This window comes from Nomascus leucogenys, chromosome 21 (genome assembly GCF_006542625.1).
Source record: "Nomascus leucogenys isolate Asia chromosome 21, Asia_NLE_v1, whole genome shotgun sequence".
Lineage (NCBI taxonomy): Eukaryota > Metazoa > Chordata > Mammalia > Primates > Hylobatidae > Nomascus > Nomascus leucogenys.
Window position 1 is genome coordinate 50797114 of NC_044401.1, and position 26842 is coordinate 50823955.

At 53.7% G+C, this 26842-nt stretch overlaps 2 protein-coding genes across 2 annotated transcripts in view; both read left to right on the plus strand.

The window, feature by feature from the left end:
* Window positions 1–26842, plus strand: part of GRIP2 (glutamate receptor interacting protein 2) — a 114063-nt gene that overhangs the window by 26721 nt on the left and 60500 nt on the right. The window lies entirely within an intron of this gene.
* On the plus strand, window positions 588–3799 carry LOC100594241 (inactive rhomboid protein 1-like). Its single transcript, XM_030802188.1, is given in 3 exon segments — window positions 588–758; window positions 1867–2973; window positions 2975–3799. Coding segments are annotated over 3 exon segments (2103 nt in total).

Genomic DNA, 26842 nt, shown 5'->3' on the forward strand with positions numbered 1-26842 from the left:
CCGAATGCGAGGCCGCGTAATGAAGTGGGTTCCAATCCAGCCTCAGCTGCTGATGAGCTTTGTGACCTTATGCAGGTTGCTTAACCTCTCTGCAGCCCAGTTCTCCATCTGTAGAATGGGACTCACAGCACCCGCGTCGCAGTGCTGTCCTGAGGATGGACGGAGTGAATGCAGAAAAGCTTTGAGAGTCACGCCCATTGCGTGGAAGGCTCAGCCTGTGCTCACTGTCAGCCCACCCCACATCCTGCCCAGGCTCTTCTATCTGCCTGGGGTCCCTGGTGTGGCTAATTCCCACGGATCTCCAGACCTTGACCCCAGCCTCCTGGAGTTGCTGCCTGCTACACCCTCTCACCACACCCCCGATCCACTCACTGCCTTTTATAACACAACAGTCCTGAGCTCCACAGGGTGGGTCCTCCCATTTCCAGTACTGGCCATGGCTGCCTGCACTTAGCAGGTGATTAACAAATCACCACCTTAGGTGGTGAGGGGGTGGGGTCAAGACTCACCTACCCAAGCCTGTCCTGGCTGATAAGGGGGCACAGCCTCCATGCAGCTGCCATCTTCTGTGACTTCTCACACAGAGGATGGGCCTGAAGCTCCCCTTTTCTCCTGCCCGCCTGCCGGTCTGCCCCTCAAGCTCTGGGGAGACAGGGCGGGCCTCAGCAGATGCCCCAGAAGATGCCAGCTGCCTCCCTGATGACAGCCCCTCAAGTTGCTTCCTCTCCACCGTTTTGTTAAAGGGCCTCACCTTCAGGGTGGGTTCTCTAGGCTGCCAGCCTCAGCTATGGGATTCCAGTGACTGGCGACGAACTCTCACCCTCCCGTCCAGAGTCCCTCTATAAGCCCAGCATGCGCCTATTAAAGCGAATATCCCACAGGACAATTCTTTTTTTTTTTTTTTTTTTTTATACTTTAGGGTTTTAGGGTACATGTGCACAATGTGCAGGTTTGTTACATATGTATCCATGTGCCATGTTGATTTCCTGCACCCATTAACTCCTCATTTAGCATTAGGTGTATCTCCTAATGCTGTCCCTCCCCCCTCCCCCCACCCCACAACAGTCCCCGGAGTGTGATGTTCCCCTTCCCCACAGGACAATTCTGTAGAAGACTGGCATCAACTGAGGGTGGCCTGTGGGCCGGCTGCTATGCTGGGGGCTTGCTGGGCCCCCACCTCAGTTACCACACACCACTCAAAACCAGCAATGGGTAGAGAGGTGGGATCCACCCATTTGAGGCTGGCTTCCGGATTCCTCACCCCACGTCTGCTCAGCAGACGTCTTAGACCCCAGTGTGGCCCCAGAACCTTGTGAACTGGAATCACCTGGGGGTGGTGCGGGTATATTCAGAGTGCTCATCCCAGGCCTGAGCCCAAACATAAGGAATCAGCATTGCAGGCAGTGGCACAGACGCATCTTTTTTCTCCTCTTTTACTAAAAATTATAAAATATATGTGTGAGTTTAACACAGGTGCAGCGTAGAGAGTAATGAAAAGTAAACACCCTTATAACCACTCTGATTGAGAAACAGAACATTGCCATCCCCTTAGAAGATCCCCCCGCCTTGCCACATGGGCTCATCTCCAATTGCATCCCCCTCCTGCTCCCCCAGAGGTACCCACCCTCCTGACCTTTTTTGAAAATCATTCCCTGGCTGTTCTTTATGGTGTTATCGCCTTATGTGTATCACTGCACAGGGAAGTTTGTTTTCACCTGTTCTTGAATTTCCTATCAATGGAATAATATAGCATATATTCTTCACTGTCCAGCCCTTTTCATTCAGCATGATGTTTTTGATATTCATCCGTTTTGTTGTATGTTGCGCATTCTTTTTCATTGTTATGTAAACTTCCATTGCGGGAAGCCAGAGTTGGTGGCCAAGATGAGCTTGCATGCAGCCGCAACACTGATGAAAGGCTGCTCGGTTAGGGATGGCACCTTGCACTGGGCATAGCGTCGAAGCTTCACTCCAGCCAGCTTTCTGGTGGAGGACACGAATTTCTCTGATGAGCTGGACATATCCTTCTTTGCCCAGGAAGGTATCCTCCGTGAAGAACTATCCACATACCCGGACGAAGTTTTTGAGTCCCCATCAGAGGCAGCACTCAAGGACTGGGAGGAGGCACCGGAGCAGGAGTACCTCACTGGCGGGGCCCTGGACCTCAGTGAGCTTGAGCGCAGCCACCTGATGCTGCCTTTGGAGCGAGGCTGGCGGAAGCAGAAGGAAGACACTGCAGCCTCGCAGCCCAAGGTGCGGCTGCGACAGGAGATGGTGAGCACCGCGGGGCCGCGGCGGAACCAGCGCATCCTGGTGCGGGTGCGCAAGCTCTTTGCCCGGGAGAAGCGACTGTATGGGCTGAGCGTGGTGGGACAGCTCACCAACCGTACCTACCACAAGCACATCGACGCCTTCGTCAAGCGGCAGATCAAGGACATGGACAGCCACAGGCCCTTCTTCACCTACTGGCTCACCTTCGTGCACTCGCTCGTCACCATTCTAGCCGTGTGCATCTATGGCATCGTGCCCGTGGGCTTCTCACAGCATGAAAAAGTGGACTTGGTGCTGTGGAACCACTGGGTCTACGAGAACGTCAAGTACGTGCAGCAGGAGAACTTCTGGATTGGGCCCAGCTTGGAGGCCCTCATCCACCTGGGCACCAAGTTTTCGCCCTGCATATGCCAGGATCCGCAGGTGCACAGCTTCATTCGCGCAGGGCGCGAGCAGGAGAAGCACTCGGCCTGCTGCATGCACAACGACAGGTCGGGCTGCCAGCAGACCTCGGAGGAGGAGTGCTCATCCATGCTGGCAATGTGGGTGAAGTGGCCCATCCATTCCAGCGCCCCAGAGCTTGCCGGCCACAAGAGACAGTTTGGCTCTGTCTGCCACCAGGATCCCAGGGTATGTGATGAGCCCTCCTGGGAAGACCCCCATGAGTGGCCAGAAAACATCACCAAGTGGCCGATCTGCACAAAAAAAAAACAGTGCCGGGAACCACACCACCGTTCCCCACATGGACTGTGTCATCACAGGACGGCCCTGCTGCATTGGCACCAAGGGCGGGTGTGAGATCACCTCCCGGGGGTACTGTGACTTCATGAGGGGCTATTTCCATGAGGAGGCCACGTTCTGCTCTCAGGTGCACTGCATGGATGATGTGTGTGGGCTCCCGCCTTTCCTCAACCCTGAGGTGCCTGACCAGTTCTGCCACCTGTGGCTGTCCCTCTTCCTGCACACCAGGATCCTGCACTGCCTGGTGTCCCTCTGCTTCCAGATGACCGTCCTGCGGAACCTGGAGAAGCTGGCAGGATGGCACCGCATAACCATCATCTACCTGCTGAGTGGTGTCACTGGCAACCTGGCCAGTGCCATCTTCCTGCTGCACCCAGCAGAGGTGGTTCTGGCTGGCTCCCAGTTTGGCATCCTGGCCTGCCTCTTCGTGGAGCTCTTCCAGAGCTGGCAGATCCTGGAGTGGCCCAAGCTGCTGGCTGTGGTGCTCTTCCTCTTCACCTTTGGGCTGCTGCCCTGGATCGACAACTTTGCCCACATTTCGGGGCTCATCAGTGGCCTCTTCCTCTCCTTTGCCTTCTAGCCCTACATCAGCTTCGGCAAGTTCCATCTGTACTGGAAATGCTGCCAGGTCATCATACTTCAGGTGGTCTTCCTGGGCCTCCTGGCTGGCCTGGTGGTCCTCTTCTACTTCTATCCTGTCTGCTGTGAGTGGTGTGAGTTCCTCACCTGTATCCCTTTCACTGACAAGTTCTGTGAGAAGCACGAACTGGTCGCTCAGCTCCACTGAGCTGGCTGCGGGCTCCAGGCGCCATGCGCTCCAGCAGGCCAGAGCCAGACACGACAACCCTGAGCCTCACAGGCTTACGGGAGTCACCTGCTCCATGTGGGGACTGGCCTGTTTCCTGAAGACAGACCTCTTGTGCCTTGTTCATTTCTGTTGAACCCCTCGTACTGCTGGGCATTTATTGTACTACTTCCTGTGATAATCTTCTAACTTGTCTCTTGATGACCACCTCATGTGGCCAATGGATGGACTGGGAGCGTTTTAGGAAAAAAAAAAAGTTCCATTGCATGAATATGCCACCATTTTTATTGATCTCTTCTACTGTGGTTGGACTTTCAGTTTGTTTCAATTTTTGACTTTTATGGAAAATGCTGCTGTGAATACTCTGGTGCCTAAACATGCCTCTGGTACCTAAATGCATACATTTCTGTTGAGTATATACCATCAAGTGGAATCACCAGCCCATAGGCTATGCATATTTTTAACAGCTTTATTGAGATATATTTTAGAATATACATATCTTGAAATTTTAATGGATACTGTCAAACACCTTTCCAAAGTAGCTGTACCACTTTACATCACCACCAGCAGTGTCTGAGAGTTCCAGTTGCTCCACATCCTCAGCAATCCTTGGTACTGTTAGACTCCTTACTTTTGTTTTGCCATGAATTTATATTTCCATCAAGCTTCCCAGGGGATTCTCAACTCTTGCTGTGTATCAACACCACCTGGTGAGCTTTAAAAATACAGACCCTGGGACCCTGCCCAGGTTATTCTGAGTCAGAGTCCCCTGAATCAGGGTTGGGGCACAGATGTATGCAGATTGAACAAGCTGTACTCCCTCATGTTCCCTACAGTGAGCCTCTGTTCCTCCAGCTCCCCTGCCAGGTGATGGTTCAGCTTCTTATTTATCCCTGGTTCTCGATGACCACTTTACTTAACCTCAGGCTGTCATTCTTCAGGCATGAGGCCCTTCTCTGGCGGGAGCATTGGTTTCTGTCCAACTGCTGAGATCTTGTCTGTGCCCCGGTGTCTTGGGAGGTGCAGTGTGGGTAGGGATCTGAGGAGGGGGTGGGAGGCATTGGAGGGCAGCTTCATCCAGTGCAGACAGTGGCTCTGAGGGTCCCCTGGTTTCCACTGTGACCTTCATAGACTGTGCCTTAGTGACAGCCGTACCTGGAGGGAGGGGAGATCTGACGGGCGCTACTTGAGGGTAATGGGTGACACCAGGGTTGCAAACACAGATGCCTCTGAGGCCAGGCAATGTGAGTGAGGAAGGTGGGCCTGGAATAAAGCACACACATGCCCAGGCACACACAGACACACACCTGCACATACAGACACTCTCCTAGACACATTCTCTCACACACACAGAAAAGCAGAACATCCAAGCCAGCCGTTCTCAACAGGGGGTGATTTTTTTTTCCCCAGGGGACATTTGGCAATCTCTGGAGACATTTTGGGTCGTCACAAGTGGGGAGAGGGTGTGTGCCACTGGCATCCAGTGGTAGGGGACAGGGATGCTGCCAGCACCCTACAGTGCACAGGACAGCTTCCCACCACCACCAAGAATTGTCTGGCCCAAAATGTCAATACTGCCTGAGGTTAAGAAACCCTGACCTAAAAAAAGTTATCTGTTTCAGCTCACATGAAAGTTTCCTTCATTTCAAAAGCAGAACTTTTACCTTATAGCTTTATTTTAGGTTGAATTGCACATCAGGTCGAGCGCCAGCTTCTCACTACTGGGTAGCTCCGGTAAAAGCAGTGCCTCTTGGGCTGTCTGGGGAAGGCCAGTATTTTCTTTTTACTTTCAATCCACTGGAGACTGATACATTTGAGAAAAATACACTAACAATGAGTTATTGAAAAATGAAATTAAAAAAAACAAAGACATGAAAAATATAAGCCACTGATCAGGCACTTGGATATTGTGGCAATGTGTGAAATTGCTGTAATAGTTTCTGACCGTTGGTTCCCAAATGTTTGTTTCCAAACGTAACAATCACTGTCCAGCAACAGATAGTTCAAAGACAGGACGGGACCTGCAAGTGCACTTCACGTAGCTCTGCTTTTAATCTGACTGAGGCTCTGATGGCCTCAGCACCCCTGGGCCCGGCCCCAGCTGGCCCAGACACCTTCCACTGTGCCCAGGGCAGCTCCCCTCCCGGCCCCCTGGCTCTGACTTCCTGCTGCTGCTTCAGTGTAAGGGTCATGACGCCATCCCAAGTGGGCTGTCTCTGTCGGCAAGATGCTGATCTGGGGTCAGGCTGGGACACACATGCTCCGAAGACCAAAGAGGAACAGCTCTGTGATGCTGGCAGGAAGGAGGTGACAAAGGGGATTGCATCACACACACAATTGAACGTTAGACACCCCTGTTTTCAAAAGTCCTTCCTCCTCTGGGGCATGTCTCCCCCATCCTTCCTCTCACCTTCACCCCATTGCCACAAGCCCCTCTTCCTTTGCTTGGGCTCTGGGGCCAGACAGCCTGGGTTCAAATCCCAGCTCTGCCACTAGCCAAGTAGGTGACCTTGAGCAAGCCATGTCACCTCTCCGAGCCTCAGTTTCCTCCACTGTAAAATTGGGACAATTATAGTCCTCGTGCAAAGGTTTTTCTGAGAGTTAAATGAGTTCATATACATAAAGTGCTTAGAACCGGGCCTGGCTCGACTTCTGCCTCTGCCACAAACCAGCTGTGGGACCACGGCAGGTCACTTCCCTGGCAAGTGGTGGTCCTTGAAGTGAAAAATGCGGCCTCACAGGGTGCTTGTGAGGCTCTGGAGGAAAACGCATATAAAAGGTGCAGCACAGAGGCTGAGGCTGGAAGGAGCTGCACCGGTCGCAGCAAGAGGGGGGTGGCTTGTGTGTGGCACTGGCTTGTGTGTGGCTGGTGTGAAAATATTGCAGCACCCCCGCACTGGCTGGGAAACAACTGGTTCCCCAAGGTCTCCTCACCCAATGTCTCCAGGTCTCTCCCCCAGGACCCTTGGATCTCCCACAATCCGGCAACCAGAACTTTAATGCGTGGCCCAGCAGGGCCCTGGCCATCCTGATTGGCCAAGCCCATTGCCCTGCCTGTATCCCCTAGGCCTCCCTAGGACTCCCCCAAGGCAGCGGACTAGGCACCAGGCCCTAAGGATCCAGTGGCTTAGAAAATGTGCCCTCTCTCCTGGCCTCAGTTTCCCCATCTGTAAAATGGGTGGGGTGTCGTTTGGACCAGAAGCTTTCTCTGACACAGCCCGATTCTAAGAATCCAGCCTTCTGCAACCATGTTAATCATTTTCTTCCCCAGAAGTCGTAATTCCAGGCAAGCAGGCACAACTCAGTCTTGGCTGTCACTTCTGAATCAGGGACAGGAAGGAGGCCCCGAGTCCACTGCAGAAGATGGAAAGTGGGTGGGAGGCAAAGCCCCACAACAAGGCGGGGGCGTCTGGGCAGAGTGGGGAAGGCTGTCACTGCAGCCCCTCCCCGTAATCCTGATGGCCCAGCTTCTGCCTGTCAGCTGGATTGATTACTCTGCTAGCTGCCTGGCCAGCATTTTCCCCAGCATTTTCCCTGCATTACCCCTACAACAGCCCCAGTGAGCAGGTGAGGAAGCCGAGATATGGAGAGGGCAAGTGATGCTCTGGAGGCCACACAGCTGGTGAAGGGCAGAGCTGAGGTTGGAGCCTTGGTTGTCTGACTGCACGGCCTGCCCATGGGGGTTGTTTGCTGAGTGCTCATGGTGTACTGACCTCACGCTCCACATCCAGGTCCAGAAAGCTGGAACACATCCCTAGCTACTTCCTCCCTCACTCTCACCTGTCCCAACCTATGTAGGGGCCCCATCCCATCTCTCTCTCCCTCCTACACAGGCATACTTCTGGACCCCTTCCCAGTTTTGCTCTGTGGCTGATCCTGGCACTAGTATTGGGGGTAGGAATGGTCCACTTCCAATCTCAGACCCCAGACCTGTGCCACGTGAGTCAGGTATGAGTCCCAAGGAGACGCTCATGACAGAATGAGAGAGCACAGGCCTCGGAACAAGACGGCCTGGGTTTTAATCCCAGCTCTGACACTCCCTTGCTGTGTGACACTGGGCAGGTGACTTAACCTCTCTGAGCCTCAGGTTCCTCCTCTGTAAAGTGAACATACTTCTCCTGGCCTCACAGGGCTGTGTGTGTCTATAATAAGTCACTACTTTTCTTTAAAACATGTCCGCGACTTGCTGCCTCTTATGGACCTGGTCTGTGTCCCGGCGTCTATTAGTTGCATGGTTGCAGTGGCCTCTTCACTGGTCTTCCCACCTCCACCCTCACTCCCTCCTCAGTCTGTCCCTCCTCTGCAGCCACAGGGATACTGTTAAAACCTAGGTCAGATCACTCCCTCCTCTCTTCAACACCCTCGCATGGCTCCCACCTCCCTCTGAGGAAGACCAAAGTCCTCACTGCAGCCAACCTGGCCCTTGGTGGTCTGCCCCTGGGACCTCCCTGACATCCTTTCTGCTACTCCCTCCATCACTCAGCTCCAGCCCTGGCTTCCTTGCTGGGCCTCAAACACACCAGGCACAGTCCTGCCCCAGGACCTCTGCATGGGCTGTGTTCTTTGCCTGGCTCAGCAATCTGCATGGTTGGGCATGGTTGGGTCCCCTATTCCCTTCATTTGTGTGAAGACTTGATCACAGAGACCTCCCCCTACCTCATAACCATCTCACACCACTTCATTTTTCTTCAAAGCACTTATTTCAACCTGTGTTGTATTACGTATTTATCATGTCTTTGTCTCTCTGTGTAGAATGTAAGTGCTGGAAGCTTTATTCACTGCTGGAGCATGAGAGCTGCCCAGCACATGAGCAAGTGAATGAATGATGGGCACTGTTGAATGCTTTGGGCCTGGGAATAAATGCTACTGGATTATACTGCTGTCATCATCATTACTGTTTCTCTCAATGCTCCCACTGCCAGGGCCTCATGAAAGTCCTTGTTTGAGGACTAGAAGAGTCCCCAATGCATGTTGTGACCTTGTTATCACCCCTGGTTTTCCTTGTCCCTGGACTGGTGGCATCATCCTGAATGTCGTGCTGTCTCTCCTGACTCCTGGGATGCCATGACTCCTGGGATGCCATGTGATACTGCAGCCCAGAGGCATGCAGGGTCCCCAGGGAGGGCATGAGGGATGGTTGGCCTCACTGAGCGGGATCCCATGCTGCAGAGGCAGGGGGTTTAGAATGACTTGTAGCCAGGATTCCTCTTAGGGGCCTGCTCTCTTCTTCCTTGTAGGTATTTTTTCCAGTGCTCAGGAACAGATTGGAAGGGTGTTTCGAACCAAGGGTCCTGGGTTTGAGTCCTAGCCTTGCCCTCACTGCTGAGTGAGTTGCATAAGAATCTGCCCCAAACTGAAAGGGAAATCGAGGGGAATCATTGAATGCTCCAGCTGGCCTCAAGGGGCAGGACTGAGGGCAAAGAGCAAAAAGATGCCTCAAGGCTGGGCAGTTGACGTTCATTCATTCATTCATTCATTCAAGTGAGTCCTTTGGGAGCTACAGAAGATTGTAGAGAGGGAGAGAAGTGATGTGACCATTTCACAGATTATTGGAAGTGAGGTTGACCTTACCTTTCTTTGATTATTGGACCCCACCTCCAATAATCAGAAAGGACCTCAGAGAGGGCCAACTTCCTAATTTTACAGTGGGGAAACTGAGGCCCAGAGTAGGCAGAGAATCATCCCAGGTCACACAGTGGCATGTGACTGCATCTCTCACTGGAAGCCATGGAAAGGGGAGTTTTCTATGGTTAAGGGCAAGATTGGAGGTCTCTGGAGCTAAGGGCAAGATTGGAGGGGTCAGGGGCTGTGAAAAGGAGCTTTTAGGGGGTCACGGCTTGCTTGGCGAGCAACACGGATGGCTTACACTGTCCCTTTGAACACTGAATGGTCTGAGGTCCAATGATGTTGATCGCCTTGCTCTGTCCCCACCTTGACTCTGATAACCTGTGGTTTGGCTCCACTCGCTGCCGTGGCTTCTGTCTGTAGTTCTGGCATTGTCTGCTGCGGTTCTAATGGCCTGTGGTCAGACCACAGTGTGGTGGGTACGGATCCATGAGCGTAACGCCCTGCAGTTCTTGAGCCACCATCTGGGGCTTCCTGAGGCTAACATTCTGTGGCTCCAGGGTTTCAATTTTGTGTGCCCTTGTGGGCTGTCGCCCAGTCCTGTGGTGTGTGGCTCTGTGTCCCTGTGGGCTCTGTGGCCTTGGGAGCTCTGTGGCCTTGTGGGCTATCACCCAGTCCCCTGTGGTCATGTGGCTCTGTGATCTTGTCTAAGAGCCCTGTGGCTCTCGTGGTCTGTCACCTACTTTCCTGCTGGACTCTGATTCCCACACTACGGTGGCTCATTTGAATGGCCAGAGTCATGGGACTTTGTCCAGGTCATTGACCCTGCTGACCTGGAGAAAGATCACACAGATATTGGCCATCCTGCAGGAAGGCTGGGCTGTCTGAGAGCCTCAGGGCACTGCTGGGATGCACTCCTCGCTTTCTTCATCTGGGGCTAGAAGCCTCCGTGCCGTGACCCACAGGAAGCAGCACCCAGAGATGGCCTTGCCACTGGCAAGCTATGAGTGAGCTATGTCACCTCGGGCACCCTCCTTTCTCTGTGCTTGAGCTTGGCAGTTTTGCGGGTGAGATGCATGGCATCATAGGGGCTGTGCTGGTGACGAGGTGGCCGGGACAAGCTCCAGGGCCCCTCTGTGTGGGCTTCCAGTTTTCTATGGGCCGGGTGGGAGGTACAGACCTGCAGACTGCCTGCAGGAAGGGCGATGCTGGGACGTAGCTCCCTGCAAGGGTCTGTCACACCCACTTTCCCAAGGCAGTGCTGTGCTGCTGGCCACTTACACTGAGGATGCCAAGGCCCGGAGTGGGTAAATTTTACACAGCCCCTTCTCATCCTGTGGCACAACCCTGCTCTCCCACCTCTCTGGGCCTTCGGGACTTGGGGTGTGGGATCTGTTGGGGAGGTAGGGAGAGAGGAGGCAGGGTCCTGCCCAGCTGTGCCGGTCGGTTCTTGTTGCCATGTGGAGGCTGGAGGCCTTTTCCTGTGTTTGTGAGGGCCTGAGAAGCCCTGTTAGTGTGGGGGTCCAGCTCCACTCCAGCCACCAGCCCGACAGGCACATCTGCTAAGTGGGAATAGCAGCCCTGACTGGGAGCCCAGCACTTGGGTTCAAGCCCTGACTCTGCTTTCAATGGACTCTGTGACCTTGAGCTTGTTTTTTCCCTTCTTAATTAACCCACCTGCCAGAGGGGACAAGAACCCCTCATGTAACACTGTCTCCCCAAGGGTAGACCCAGCCTTTGCCCCTTTCCCTTAATTCTTGCCTTGTTTCCCAGATGAGGGTCTCACTGGCTGGTGCCCAGGGAAGAGCAGGAGCCTGATCCCACTTCCCACTTCTGACCTGGAAGAGCCCTCCCAACCCCAGAAATGCCAGGCAGACCCCCTGGCACAGAGACCCTGAGTCACTGGAGCTCAGCTGCCTGGCCATGGGCTGTGCTGTGCCCCTTGTGCTTGGTGTGCCGTGTTTGCTGTATTGAATCACACCACCCACACGCTCGCACGGAGCTGAGAAAGTGGCACGTCTGTGTTTAGAATAGCAGGGTGGGTCCCAGGGTGGGCCTGGCCAGCACCTGATTCAGACTCCCACTCGGCTCCAAGCTGCATGACCTTGGCCTCCTGCCTGATCGCCCCATTCATGAGCGTAATCAGGCCCCATGTAGTGGGGTGTTGGAGAAGGTTAATGTGCATCCGGGGCTGGGAACAGTGTCTGCCTTTGCCACAGAGTGATCATTAACGTGATTCATCCTTCTCCCCTTTCCCCATTTTTCAGATGAGGAAACTGAAGCTCTGCAAGAGAAATGCCTGGTACATAATTTTAAGACAGTTCCCACGCACGGAGCCCTTGCAGGCTCCAGACTTGTGTCATTTTCATGAAACTATCACACTGCCGCGTGCCTGTGTGATGCTATACTTATTGACTTTAGGGATGGCTAAGCAGCATGGGATTTGAATCCAGCACTGTTTGACTCTGAACCCCCTCAGCAGGCCATCCCCGCCTGAGACATGGCAGGTGTGGGGAGGGAGCCTGGGGTCAGAGTGGAGGAGGTGGCCGGCACTGCCGTGGCCTGGCTTGAGGAGGAGGCCCGGTGGAGCTGCAGCCCCGTGGCACACGAGGACCGTAGTGGCATTTCCGACACCTCCACCCACGCAGCCAACGATTTAATCTGCGTGCTTGTGAATGGTGCCTGCCCAGGCTTTTGCTCCTAATTATTGCTCTTTAAAGGCAGTGCCAGGAATATTAACAGGCATGCCACCTGTTTCTTGGCAGGTGGCCCTGTGGGTGCACCTGTCGGCCAGCCGCCCTAGCCCATATTGAAAACGCTTGGTGGCATTTTCTTTCTTGGCTCGGGATTGTCTGGGAGCCATCAGATGGATGAGCTGCTTCCCCTGGCAGGGTTTTAGCCTCTCTTGGGGCTGCTTCCTCTGCTTCCTGAGCCTCAGAGTGGGTCTGGTGAGGGTGGAAGGCAGGAGATGGGTAGGGGTGGAGGGGTTTATTAGAAATCCTTCCTCTGCCACTTGGTAGCCATGTGAAGCAGAAGCATCCGCTTTCTTTCTCTGAATGGCAGTGTTCCCATCTTCATTACAGGGTAGCAAGGTGACAGTGACTCTCCACCCCAGTGTTCAGTAGAATCACTGGGGAAACTTAAAAAGTGGCCACTGCCTGGATGCCACCCCCCAAGTTTCTGATTCAGCACTAGTTCTTTTAAGCTCCCCTGTAATTCTAGCAGCCAGGTGACATCACCTTATGATAAGGTGAGGCTTGATGACTGTGGAGCCCCGAGTTCTGTGCCCTTCCCCTACACCCCTCCTCCCTGCCTTCTCCCTCCAGCAGCCAGAGGGATGGTGTTAAAGCCCCAGGCAAAGCTCCCACATCCTCAGAGGAAAAGCCAGATCCGCAGGAGACCCTGCATTGCCTGCCCTTCCTCAGACCGTCCAGGCCCATGCCGCTCCTCCTCCCTCAGGGGCACACTCTCCCCCAGCCCCCGCCCACCAAGGCACCCTCCCTCTTTTAACCCTTTCTCTAAATGTCACCTTTGTAGTGAGGCCTTTTATGACTCCCTCTTTTAATTTTTATTTTATATTTTAAATTTTCATTTACTTCCAAATAGCACATATAACACAGGAATACCCCTGAGGCATTTTAAGGGAAAATCGCAGACCTTTTTTTTTGTTTCGTCTGTATCTCCACAGATAAAGACTTTTCCTCAACTCTAATTACAACAACAGCAGCAACCCAACAGAATTAACCATAATTTCTTCATATCATCTCGTACCCAGTCTTCGTGCAATTTTCCCTGGTTGTCTCCAAAATGTCTTTTCATGATCGGTTTATTCAAATCAGGATTCAAGTAAGGTCCCTTGCCGCATTTGGTTGATGAGTCTCTTATGTCTCTTAATCTGTAGCAGTCCCTTTTCCCTCTTTTTTTTTCCCCCACTCTCGTTATTTGTTGGAGAACCCAGGCCATTTTTCCTGTGGAATGTTCTTGTGGTATCATTTAGTTCATTCTTCTGCCCCATTGTACTTTCTCCCAGCTGATATTTAGGGCTAAAGCTGGATTTGATTCAGGTCCAATTTTGCAGGAAAGAATCCATCTCAGGGAATGCTGTGGGCTTCCTTCCACGTCCCATCTGGGGCCCGTAAGGCCACGTAGTTCCACTCTGGGTGATGCCGAGACCTGTCCGGGAGTCCGAGGACTGTCCGCCTCGTCCCTCTGTCACAGAGTCAGTGCCGGATCCTTTATTTCACTAGGATTGCAAAAAGGTGGTTTTCCAATTCCACCATTTCTTCAGCACTTACCTGCTGTGGTTCTTCTCTGAAGGATGCCTTTCCCTTATTAGGGCCTCCTAAAACACTGCGTATACAGGAAACACAGGAAATGTGCTTCATTCTTTACCTTCATGTATCTGTTCACAGAAAAATGATGTGGTATCTTAACCACCCCCAAAGGAACCAGCCAGGTTTTATTTTTTTCTTTTCAGAATCAATAGGAACACATGGATTTCTATAGTTATGTAGTCGTGATTCTTTTCTGATGTTCAAGTTGTCCTAAACTTGGCCGGTGGGAGACCCCTCCAGCTGGCTTCTGTGTCCTCCCAACTTTCCCCACTCAGACCCTGAGCACTTCCTTACTTTCTGAGACTACAAGAAAGGCTCATCTTGTATTTTCCCTGCCTCAGCCCTACAATTATCCGTTGCTTTCAGGAGTCCTGGGGGTCCTTTTGCTGGGCAAAGGAATTTAGAGTCCAGAGTCTGGGTTCTGGGGGGACCAGCCCCTTTGTAATTGGCAACATCAACTTCTGTACTCCAGTACTCCTCACTTGCTCTGTTTATTTCTTGCAGCTTTCACCTCGCAACATGTTGCATCCTTTACTTATCTGTTACATCTGTCATTTACCCTGTCTTCCTCACTAGAATATTAGCACCTTGAAGCCTTGGTGGCTGTACCTCCACGCTTGGCACACAGATGGTGCTGAATAAAGATCTGCTGGATGAGCAAATGGATGGAGAGTTGGATGGATGACCTGCATCTGCCCACATCCTCCCCCTCCCCCAGCCTGGATAAGCGGTCAAGAGGGTCTGCCCCCAGCCTCCTCTCTTCCACCCACAGAGCCAGCCTTGGCGGCCTTGGTCTTATTTAGATCAGTAGAGCTGGGCAGCAGAAATGTCACCGCTTGGCCCGTGGGGAAGAAAAGGCCGAGAAGATTAAAGGCATCTCTGATGAGATGCTAATTTGTTTCGGGAAGCAGGCGGGGGTGGCAGCAACCTGGGGCCTCTGGGGCTTTGTGAAGCTGAGGCAGGAATGGAAAAAGCAGCATTGGTGGAGGCTGGCCTGGATCCCTCTGTGATCCTTTCCCTTCTTTAAGCTATCTCCTGGGCTCTGTGCAGCCTCAGTTTTGAGGAGAGCCAGAGAGTTCTGTGTTTGAATCCTGACTTGGCCACCTTAGTGGCTGTGTGACCTTAGGCAACAGGGGGAACCTCTCTGGGCCTTGGGACCTAGAAAGTGAGAATGCTATAGGGAGGATGAACTTAGGGAAGACCATGGAGTACAGCCCATGGAGGCCAGAGAATAGCAGAGACTTGCTCGAGGCCGCACAGTAGTGCACACTGGCTGGGGCCTGAACTCAGACCTCCTGGCTCCCAGCTGGGCTGATCTTCCCTTGCTGTTTTCTTGATGACTCAGCCTGAAGCATCGTGGGTTCATCTCCTTTAAGGGGGCCTCTGTTGCCTCACAATTCCCTGGGGCTGCTGTCTGCAGAAGGAGCCTGCAAAAATCTGGGGAGCACAGGGGAGCCTGGCAGGTGTGGCTCAGGTAATGAGCAAGCTTCAGATGGCTGGAACCTAGGACCCCAAGCCTCCCTCTGCTGTCGTCCTGATCTTCCAGTCGAACTGCTCAGCTGGGGCCCCTGCACCCAAAGGAATTCATATCCAGCTGCGGCCTCCTTAGACTAAAGTTGAGGGCCCAGGGGTCCTCTGCTGAAGGTAGAGTTTGGGGAACATATTATTCCGTGTTCCATTTCTCATTCACTGAGCCCTTGCTGCGCCCCTGCTGTGTGCTGGAATCTGGGACTCTGAGATGAGGAAGACACTGGATTAGTCAGGATACTTTTGGGCCCAAGTTACCAAAAACCAAACCCAAACTGGCTTAAGCAAAGAAGGGAATGTACTGGCTTAAGTTCAAAAGGGATATCCAACTTCAGGCATGGTGGGTTCCAGGTGCTGAGATGCCGTCATCATCAGGATTGGATTTGTCTTTCTCTCTCTTCTTTTTTGGTGCCACAGTGGCCGCCAGCAGCCTCAGACTGACACGGCTTCTCCACACCTCCAGGAGATTCCCTTTCCTAGTGGCTTCATCCAAAGCCCTAGAATAGCATCTCACTGGGTTGACTTGGGTCATGTGCCCATCCCTGAGCTGCTTGCCATGGCTGGGGATTGGGGTAGGCTACTTGGTCTGCTTTGGGTCAAGGCCCTCCTGGAGCTGACAGACAAAGCTCCTCCCCTGGGTGCAGGGAAGGAGCAGCTCCCCAAGGGAAATGGGGGTGACATTGCTGGAAGAAAAGGGGATAGCAGTCTGGAGAAGCTGGACTGCACATGGGGAGAGAAGCATATTGACTGTATACTGTGTACATACAGATGCTTTTTGTTTTTGTTTTGTTGTTGCTGGGTTTTTTAGACAGGATCTCCCTCTGTCACTCAGGCTGGAATGCAGTGCTATGATCAGAGATCACTGCAGCCTCAAACTCCTAGGCTCAAGTGATCCTCCTGCCTCAGCCTCGTGAGTAGCTGGGACTATAGGCATGCTCCACCATGCCAGGCTAATTAAAAAAAAATTATAGAGACAGAGTCTCACTATGTTGCCCAGGCTGGTCTTGAACTCCTGGCCTGAAGTGATTGTCCCACCTTGGCCTCCCAAAGGGCTGGAATTACGGGTCTGAGCCACCAAGCTCGTCCTCAGATGCCTAGCATAAATCATCAAATCATAACTGGCCTCAAGTTCTCCCCAGCCTCTGCTGACACAGGGATGGGGCTGGGAGTTATGCGGAATCATTATTTCTTTTCCTGCAGCACTACGAGGTGCAGATTCTTGACGCCAGTGTTCAGACGGGGAAACTGAGGCTCAGGAAGAAGCAGCGTCTGTCTCTGCCAGGAGTTTTTAGAGGACAGGGACCATGTCCTCCTCAGTTCCGCTTCTTGTGTTGCACCTACTGTAGCCAGGCAGCTCCTCAGTGGGACCTGGATCTTCTGGGATCTGTGGAGCCACCTCCCAAATTAGCTCTGAGCAGGCTGAGCCCTAGTGACTTCTGGTGGATCCTGCACCCCCAAGACAGACGTGACACATCATGCCCTGAGCTTGGGACGAGACAGAGAAGTACACCGACCATTCCCTCCCACAGTTGTCTTCTCTTGGGCCCAACATAATGCTGGGATGCCACCATTAGAAACTACTGGATCACAGCATCTCTCTTGGCTCCTTTTTTTTTTTTTTTTTTTTTTTGATAAATTCTTTATCAGCACACACCTTGGCTCACCTGCACTGCTAATTTATCAGACCCACCAGGGTCTACCCAAATTCCACTTAAACCAAGGAATTGGCCCTTGGTCCACTTGACTTCCCAAGGTCTGCTTGAATTCCAGTTTCACTTGGAACTCTGCAACACCAATCTTAAGATAATGCTCTGTGTTTTTAATGAATGTGTGTGAGGAGCTTCATGTTCATTTGATCTCGTTTCACTCTCACAGCATACAGGAAGGCACATCCTATTATCATCTCCAATTTGTAGGTGAGGAAACTGAGGCTCAGTCAGGTAAGTAACACAGTCTTGTTGCACAGCTAGAAGGTGGTGGAGCTGGGATTTGAACCCAGGCAGGCTGGCTCCACCGCCCACACCATTAAACACTCCTGAGATTGCACCTAACAAGTATTTTGCCCCCTCCAAGTCAGTGCCAGGTGTAATGGACAGATCCACCCTGCCCTCGGAGCTCCCCTTCTTCATTTGACCCAGGACAGCTGTAGGTGGCAGGTAGGGCGAGGTTATCCCTCTTGCAGCTGAAGAGCTAGGGGGCCCCAGGGAAGGGAAGTGGCCTAAGTCCACATAGTCAGGGAGTTTTCAGGCTGGGCTCCGCAGTCAGTTTTGCACATAACTGTAGGTTCCTGCAGTGGGCCCTGAGGCCTGTGGGGTCTCTGGGGTAGGTGTGTAGGGGACAGAGACCCAGAGCTGGATCTGGAGCTGGCAGACCCACCTCCCTATGCAGGTCTGGGTGTGGTCCTGGGAGTGTCTTCACCTGTAAGGCCTGAGACACAGGGCACCCTCCAGGGTTAACTGGTGACAGGAAACCCCACCAGGTTGGAACTCTGCCTCTCCCGCACCCTGGGAGCCTCGGCCTCCTTGTTTATTTATTACTTATTTATTGCTGTGCTCTCCACATGTCAATTTCAGCTGGTACTGCAGACCACCTGGGCCATTTCTCTTCCTACCAAAGGCACTGATGGAGGTAGGAAGTGGCCTTATCCATGGCCAGAGCTCCCAACCGTGCTCTGCCACTTAACAGTCTGCACAACCCCAGGCAACGCAGCCTCCCCTCCCTGGGCTAAGCCAGCGGCGGGGCTCGGCCCACAGCCTGGCCCACAATAGGGGTTTTATAAGGGGTGCTCCCTGGGCCTAGATGTGGCAGTGGCCTAGTCTGGTGGCTGGGACCTGAGACCTGTTTTGCCGCGTGCATGCTGTGTGACTCTGGTGGAGTACCGCATCTCTCTGAGCTTCAGTTTCCTTGCTTGTAAAATAGGGATGTTCCTAGGACTACCTTCATGCACTCTGATTTGATATGATAGTTCATGGAACGCATCAGATTCCTGACTTTCCTTTCTTCACCTCACTGGGCCTCCCATCCCCATTCACACACAACAGGTTGGGCTCCATGCAGAATAACCACAACACTAATAACGGTTACATATTATTTATCTAGCACCTACTGTGTGCCAGCCTCCGCTAAGCGCTCTATGCTTGTGATCTCGTGTAGCCCTGCCATACTGGAGGCAGGAACTGTTAGCCCCATCTGTCAGATGAGGAAACTAAGGCACACTGAGTTGGGATTTGACCTCAGATCTGCCCATCCCTAAAGGCATGTGTTCTCTGCTCCCTTCCCTTCCTCTCTGTTTGCACAGCTAAGCCACAGCTTTGCTGCTCCTCTAGAGGCTCACGCCTCTCATCTGCAGAGGAGAGGCTTACAGTGGGGATGGGACAGGGGCTGTGGCAGTGGGGCAGCCCTCACGCTGTCCTCAGGTCTCGAGAAGGAGCTGGGTGATGCCGTTTAAGTGCCCACTTCCTGCTTCCTCGGCTAGCCCTGAGCGGCCTCTGCCACCCACACCTTTAGGATGAAGACTAAAAGAATCCCTCAGCAGAGTCTGTGTAAAGGAGCCCAGAACCTCCAGCCTAGCTGAGTTGCCCCAACAGAGCCTCCCTGAGCCTCACCTTCTGCCAGTAGTGCCTCCTGACACTTTGGGCTGGAATCCATGTGCTGTGGGGGCTCTGAGCCTGGGGCCTGCTCTCTCTTTGTTTAAAATTATTTGTCTGCAAGTTTTAGGGAGGTAGCGTGGTAGAGCCAAAAGGAGACTCCTGCATGGAATCAGAAGGGCTGGGAGATTACTGAGAAGGGAATCACTTCGTTGCTGTGTAATTCGTTTTTATTACTGGTTGGATCTGTGTATCCAGAACTGCCCTGTGTTCCATCTGTCCTAGGAATCCTGCGTGCTGGTGAATGCTAGGCCAAAGGATTTCAGAGATAGGATTGCTGTGAAGTGATAGGGATTGGCAGGAGTTCTGCATGTGGGGGAACCCTCTGACTTTCTTAAGGGAGGCTCTCACTGCTGTTTCACAAGCGAAGCCTGATTTCTGTGGCAGCCATGATTCCCAAGCGGATGTCTTGCCCTTCCTATGAGTGTGGTCTGTAGCCTGATTCATCAGAGGGGCTTTCATGGTTTGGGAAAAGGTTGGAGGAAGCATGAACACCTGCCTTGGTAGAGAGAGGGCAGGAACCTGGGGTTCTAGAGCCACGTCTGCAACGTATGTGCTCTGTGACCATGAGCAAGTCACTGCCCATCTGCCTCGGTCTCCCCTACGGCAACACTGCCCTGCCAAACTCAGGGGTCAGGATGTGGGCTGAGAGAGAAGGCTAGCCATGTGTACGACAAGAAGGGATGCTGGATGTGTTTTCTGAGCACTCACACATAGTCCCCAAAACTCCACCCAGCCAGCAGTTTGAGCAGCTTCTCCGGGTATCCCCATGTTACATGTTATAGTTGTAGGGGTTAGGAGTTAAGAGGTGGGGCCTGGGTCTCCTCGTTCTACTCTGGTGGCCCTATCACATGCCCAGTGCGGCATTGCCTGCTGGGGACACAGGACAAGTGGACTCTTGTCCTTGTCTCCGAGCTTCTTAGTCTTGGGGGCAGGTAGATAATCTCAACCTAGTATAAAATGTGTTGAAATCCAGCAGGCGGGGTGCCCTGAAGGGAGCAAACATTCCCAGACAGAGAGGATGCATGGAGTCCCACTAGAGGGGAAGGACATTCTAGGGGGAGGGCCTTGCAGGTGCAAAGGCCTGGAAGTGTCAAACAGCCAGCCCAGCGAAGAGGGGAGGAGGGGATTGGTAGATTTCAGCAAAAGGTGGGGTGGGCCAGGTGAGGACTTTGGCGGGAAGAGGACTTGAGGGTGGGGCCCGATGGAGGTTTGCTGCAGAGGCTGGAGCATCCGGCGCTGCACTCCCCAGGCCCGGCTGCTGTGGAGGAAGGGCCTTGCCGCCACCAATGCCACCGCTGGCTCCGGGGAGGATTATCTATTTTAGCAACTCCAGGAGGGCGGAGGAAGGGAGCGCCCAGCCTGTGCCAGTTAGCGCAGGCAGCTCTGGAGCGGGCACAGGAGCGCCGGCTCCAGGCGTGGGAGGCTGGGGCAGGCTGCACAGGGCTCTGCCGGAGGGCAGGAGGGCACAATGCTGGCAGTGTCACTCAAGTGGCGGCTGGGCGTGGTGAGGCGGCGGCTCAAAGGTGCCGGTGAGTCTGGGTGGAGGGCGAGGGGCCCAGAGGGACTTCCCAGGCTCCCTGCCTGTCCTCAGTCACCCCTGCTCTCCTCCCCCCCCCCCCCCCTCCTCTCTCTCTCTCCGTCTCGGAGCCTTTTGGGTTTCTCTGCTGCATCTCTCTCTCGCCCTCTGTATCTCTGCCCCAGACCGCTCCAGTTCCCTTCCCGGTCTCTCCACCACTCTGCTTCCTTCTCTCTCTCCTCCATCTCTCTGTCTCTGTCTCTCCACTCTCTCTGGGTCTCTTCCTGTCTCTTCCACTATCTCTCTGTCTCCCTCTCCTCTCTCTCCCACTGTCTCTCTGTCTGGCCTCTGGGTCTCTCTGTGTCTCTCTCTCCTGCTGTCTGCCCTCCCTCACCCGGTTCTCTGCCCCCGCCTCTGCTCTGCCTTCTCTCTCCCACTCTGTCTGTCTCTGTCTTGCTCTTCTCTGTTCCTCTTCCACTGTCACTGTCTCTCCGTCTCTCCCTGGGTCTCTCTGGACTTTCCTGTGTGTCTCCTTCATCGCCCCCACCCCTTCCCAGGGCATGTCCCCAACAGCCTTTTCTCTCCTTCCTGTTGAGGCCGTGGGGCTGTCCAGATGGGCTGGGGTCGCCTGGCAGGGGCGCTGTGTGTGGGGGAGGAGGGGTGGGAGGGAGCCAGGGGCTGTACGTGGGGAGCTGGGACAGGGGGACATAGGTGAAGGCTGCCTGGCTGTGGGCAAGACTCTATGCTGAGCCCCAGCCTGTGCCAGGTCCCATCCCTGGACACATGCTCAGCCCCTCAGAGTGCTAGGAGGGGGCTTAGGGTGGGACCAAGATTGGAGTGGGGGTGGGGAGGAGCTGGAGTTAAGCCCCCCAGGCTGTGTGACCCCAGGCTTCACCTATGCTGCCATGTCTCCTACAGCACGGGGAGGAGGGAGGTGGTGGATTCACGATCTCTATGCTTCGGGCTGAGGACCAAGAATCATCTTACTGTCAACAGGAACAGCAGTGACAGACATGCACTCAGCACCACCATGTGCCAAGCAGTGCACTCACTCATTCATTCCTCACAGTAGCCCTGCAAGGCTGGTCCCGTCCTCATTCTGATTGTGCAGAGGAGGAAAGTGAGGCACAGAGCGGCTAAGTAACTTGCCTAAGGCCACACAGCTGACATACTGAGGCTCTCTCCAGCCAGTGAGCTTGTAACTGAGCATTTTCCAGACTCTGAGGTGCCTGCACAGGGAGAGTCTTCCTCAGGGAGGTGGCGGGGATGGGGGTGGGTGTCCATGGGGCAGCAGAGGACTCTAGGTCCTGCACTGGCCTCAGGGCAGCTGGTGGCCTGACATCCTAGAGGTCCCTGGAAGCCTGGTCCACAGATGCAGAGCAGCTGGTGCCTGGAGAACATCAGGAGCAGGCTTCTCCTTGGGTCTGGCCAGAGACTCCTGTGCTGAGACCACCCCCGCAGGAGACACTCCCTCCCCCCATTGAGGCTGCTGTCCTCTGTTCAGGTCCACAGACCCTAAGAGCCCAGTGGGATCCTCCCAGGCTGGAGGGACAGATGAAATCCTGGGTTGGCTCCTGATCTGAGCTTCCCCAGGATTTGGAGAGCAGCCTACTAAATGCTGTGGATCAGGCTCTGCATCTTGGAGATGCAGGAAATGCTTGTATTGGCCCAGACAGACCAGGGTTCAAATCTTGTTCTGGCTCTTACTCCCTGTGTGGCCTTGGACGGCTACTCAACCTCAGTTTCCAGCCCTGTTGAAGTGAGCCCAAGAAAAACTGCCCTTCTGAGATTGCAGTGCCAATTGAGGAAGTTTGGGACACACAGTAGACTCCTGGAATTTTTAATTCCATCTTCCCCTTAGTGACCCAACCACTTAACTTCCTCTCCCCATGCACACACCACTGTCCCCAGGGCAGTCACATCTGGGGCCAGCATAGCTCTTAATAGAAAATAAGCAAAGGAAAAAGGAGGGCTCAGCCTGGTTGATTGAGGACACACTGTGCGCAGACTTGAGCCAGGCTCCTGCCGGACCCCTCTCCACTCCTTCACGGAGGGCACTGAGGGAGGCACAAGGAACTTGATTTGCCCATGAAGTGAGCCTGCACATTCACGAAAATGAAACCTCATGGAGAAGCATCCAAGAGATGTGGGAGAAGGCAAGGTGTTTCTTCTGTCTTCTTCTTCCAAATCTTTTTTTTCAAAAAATGCCTGGGTAACATTTCTCCATTTCCAGCCTATATTATTTTAATGGGCTGTCCTGTTGCTCATCTTTTCTGGGTAAGGCCCCCAGGTTTCTCAGTCTGTGAATACTTGGGCGGAGGTCCCTGAGCCACATGGCCATGTGAGACCCCTCCCATGTCCTCCAAACTGAGACTCAAGGGTGTAGTTATTGCCTCTAGAAGGAAGCAATGACTTTGCTTGAGAGAGGTCAGAAGAGACTCCCAGAGCTGGGTATTTAAGGATGAGTAGGAGTTTGCCAGGTAGATAAGGCGGGGAGCAGCTCATGAAAATGCCTGGAGGTGGCCAGGCACGGTGGCTCATGCCTGTAATCCCAGCACTTTGGGAGACAGAGGTGGGCGGATCACTTGAGTCAGGAGTTTGAGACCAGCCTCGCCAACATATAGTGAAACCCCATCTGTACTAATAAATACAAAAATTAGCTGAACGTGGTAGCACGTGCCTGTAATCTCAGCTACTTGGGAAGTTGAGGCAGGAGAATAGCTTGGACCCGGGAGGCAGAGGTTGTAGTGAGTCAAGATCGTGCCACTGCACTCCAGCCTGGGTGATAGAGCGAGACTCCATCTCTAAAAAAAAAAAAAAAGAAAGAAAAGAAAATGCCTGGAGGCTTGAAAGATCTGCCTCAAGACCCCATGAGAGCCTTGGTCAGCAAGAAGGGTGTGGGGAGAGGAGGGAGGCAGGGTGGAGGAGGTGAAGGGCTGTAGAGCTTGGACCCTGTCTTGGGGGCAGTGGGAGCCATGGATGGTCCTTGAGCAGGAGAGAGTGGAGGACTGCTTCAAGTGTTAGAATAGGATCTGGACCAGGTATGGTAGCTCACGCCTATAATCCCAGAACTTTGGGAGTCTGAGGTGGGCAGATCACTTGAGGCCAGGAGTTCAAGACCAGCCTGCCTAACATGGTGAAACCCCATCACTACTAAAAATACAAAAATTAGCCATATGTGGTGGCGCATGCCTGTAATTCCAGCTACCAGGGAGGCCGAGGCAAGAGAATCGCTTGAACCTGGGAGGCGGTGGTTGCAATGAGCCAAGATTGTGCCAAAAAAGAAAAAAAGAGAGAGAGAGAGAGAGAAAGAAAAGAATAAGCTCTGGCTGTGGTCTGCAGACCATAGGTGGGGTTGGAGGAAGGAGGCTTGGTTGGGGCCCAGGCAGGAGGTGAGGAGCCAGGACTGTAGGGTGGGCAGAATCGACGGAGAATATCCTGTGTCATTTACTCATTCAACAAATATTTATTGAGCACCTATTATGTCATAGGTATTGTTCTAGGCCCTTGGGGTGCAACAGGGAACAAGACAGACACAAACCCCTGTCCTTGCCCTCCTGAGCTTTGTCTGCCTGTGCCCACTCCGTGGTGCCCATCTGTGATTAATTATTCACTCCCTCCTCCTGCTCCTTAATGAGACTCCCCTTGGCCTCCCACACGCCACCACATCCGGCTCCTGGCATTTCTCCTGGCAGCCACATCAGGGCCTCAAATCTGACTCCCAGCGTGGAAATGAGCCCTCTCTCTCCAGTGCCCCACTCCTAAGCCTCTGCCCTCCTCCATGCCTGGGGGCACCAGAATTTCAGATCAGCTATGGTGGCTCGGAGACCAGGTAATTTTTTTTTTTGAATCAAAAAGACAAGGGTAAACTCTCATCCTGGAATTGCAGAATCCCGGCAGCCTGGAGTGAACCTCTAGATCTGTTCTTTGTTTCCCAAGCATTTATTGAGCACTTGCTGTGTGCCAGGCACTTGCCACATACTTTCTCACCCTTGCAACAGGCCTGTGGGTTATGAACTAAATTGCCCCATTTGCAGTTGAGGAAACTGAGGCTTAAAGACAAAGTTACTTTCAAAGGTCATACACCTAGGAAAGAAGTAGTAGAGCATGAGACTACTCAGGCCGCCTGACTTCCAAGTCCAAACATTTCACCCCGGGGGTGTTCCTTCACGGTCAGCTTATTCAGCCTCCCCTGCTGGGTGCAAGGGACCCCTCGGTTGTATTCCCAACATATGGCCGCTGCTCTGCTTTCCCCAGGCTCCCCCAAGTCCTCTGCCTTCTCTCTGCTTCTCCTGACCCGGGACAGCCCTGCAGAAACAGCGATGCCTCTCCACAAGTCTCCCTGCTCCAGGCTGAATGAGCCCCGCTCCCCACAGGACAGTATCCTCCCGCTCTCCACCTGGCTGTCACCTCCGTCCACACCCCATCCGCTGTATGTCCCTGTTGCAGAGCAGAGCCCAGAGTGGAGCCCAGGGCCTGGGGAGGTCTGAGCCAGGCAGAGCAGACAGACATGCCAGGGCCCCTCCCTGAATGCCCCAACTGCACATTGGCCTTGCTTGTGCGTGTCTCCCTCTGGAATGCATGCTGATCTCTTCAGCTCAGGTCCCGGCATTGTCTCCGTCTGTCGGCTTGAATGTTCAGTCCAGCAGGACCATCTGCCTGTCTTAATTGTCCAGATCATTGTGAAGGCTCCTAGCCCTGTCTCCCCACCCACTGGGGAGATGGTCAGATGGAGCGGAAAGCACCTCCATCAGCCAAGAGGCTGATCGCGACTCTTCATGGGTCCTTGGCAGGTCCGTGTTCCTCCTGGCCTCAGTGTCCCTTCTGGGCCCCCGGCCCTGCTCTCCCAGGCCTGAAAGCCTTGCAGCCTCCCCACTCCCGCCCACTCACTCCCCTTGGGCCAACCTTGGCTCTCTGGTTCCCACATTTTGCTATCTTGGCCGAGGTGACGGTGACTCATAAGCAGATGTGGTGGGCAGGTGGGCGGGCAAAACGGGGCACATGGCCAGCAGCCACTAACAGCCACATAATTGGGGCTGCTGGGGTCCCTGTAGGATGACCTTGGGCAAGATCCTTGCTTGCCGCTGTGTCTCGGTGCCCACGTGCAGAGTGGGTTTGTTGAGGAAGGTTTGTTTGGGGTTTGTAAGCAGCCGAGGGTCATTTGGAATTCAAGCTGGGGATGGAGGTAAAGGGGTTCCAGGCTGGCTGAGGCCAGAGCTGAAGCAGCCCCCAAAGACCACAAGCCCTACTTCTCCCACAGCTGTGCATGTACTCCCATTTTATACATGAGGAGAAGAGGTTGGTTTTGCCCAAGGTCATCTAGCCAGTCAGAGGTGGAGGTAGATCTAGGACTTGAACTCAGGGCCCCTCTGAGGCCCCAGCAGTGCTGCTGCCGGGAGGGTGGCATACTGTAATGTTCCTCATGCTTCATCACCACACTGGTGTCTTCTTCTAGGGGTAGATGGGAAAGGAAGAGTGTGGGACGGCCAGTGAGTTGACACACAGTGGGACTGAGAGGTGCTGAGGGCTTGGAGCCCTAGATGAGGCCCCAGCCAGCGGGAGGGCTTCCTGGGGGCAGCAGTCTTGGAGGGCTTGTAGGACTTGGCCTGGCAGACAGGGATTAGGAAGAGGGCATTCCTGGAGGATGGTGATAAAAAGGCTCAGAGGTGGGAATTGGCTCTGCTACTTGGTGCTAGGAATGGGAGGCGGGGAGGCTGGAGAGAGCTGGTCAGTTTGGGGCACAGGGGGTTCAGCTGCCAGGCAGCAGGCACTGACCTGGAAATCCCAGAGTCAAGCGCTGTCCTCAAACATGTGGTCTCTGCCAGGGCCCACCCCCAAACCCTGCGGGGCTCCCACCCCGATACCTCTGCCGATCTCTCTGTCATATTCTCAGCTGGGTGGCCTGGGGTCCTTGGATGGCCCTTCCTATGTTCTCACCCTGCCTGAGGGTCCACCGTGGGTCCACAGCTCCAGGGTTCTCTTTCAATATTCAAGTCTACCATGAGGACACGGAATCTGGTGATCACCACGTCCACCAAGCCCTTTTGAGAATGTGTGTAAATTGAACTGTGATTTAAGGCTTTGGAGCCAGAGAACTGAGCTGTCTCTGGGCTCCAGTTTCCTTGTCTGTAAAATGAAACGGTTGATGATCCCAGCCAGCCTCATGGGACTGAAGTAAACGCCCCTGGAGGTGAGAAGTAGTATGAAATCCATAGGGTGCCGGGTGGCTGCCAGCCGGGATTATTATTATTAGAGGCTTATGTTCCCATTTTCTCTGAGCCTCAGTTTCCCCACTTGGGCATAGAGGATGTCTGTCCAGCATGGTCAGATGTTGTGGCATCTGGGAGGATGGTTTGTTCTTCCTGGTCGGGGGAGCCCCCCAGGAGGTGGCCCCAGAATAATGGGGTGAATGGCCACCACCGTATTCAGCCAC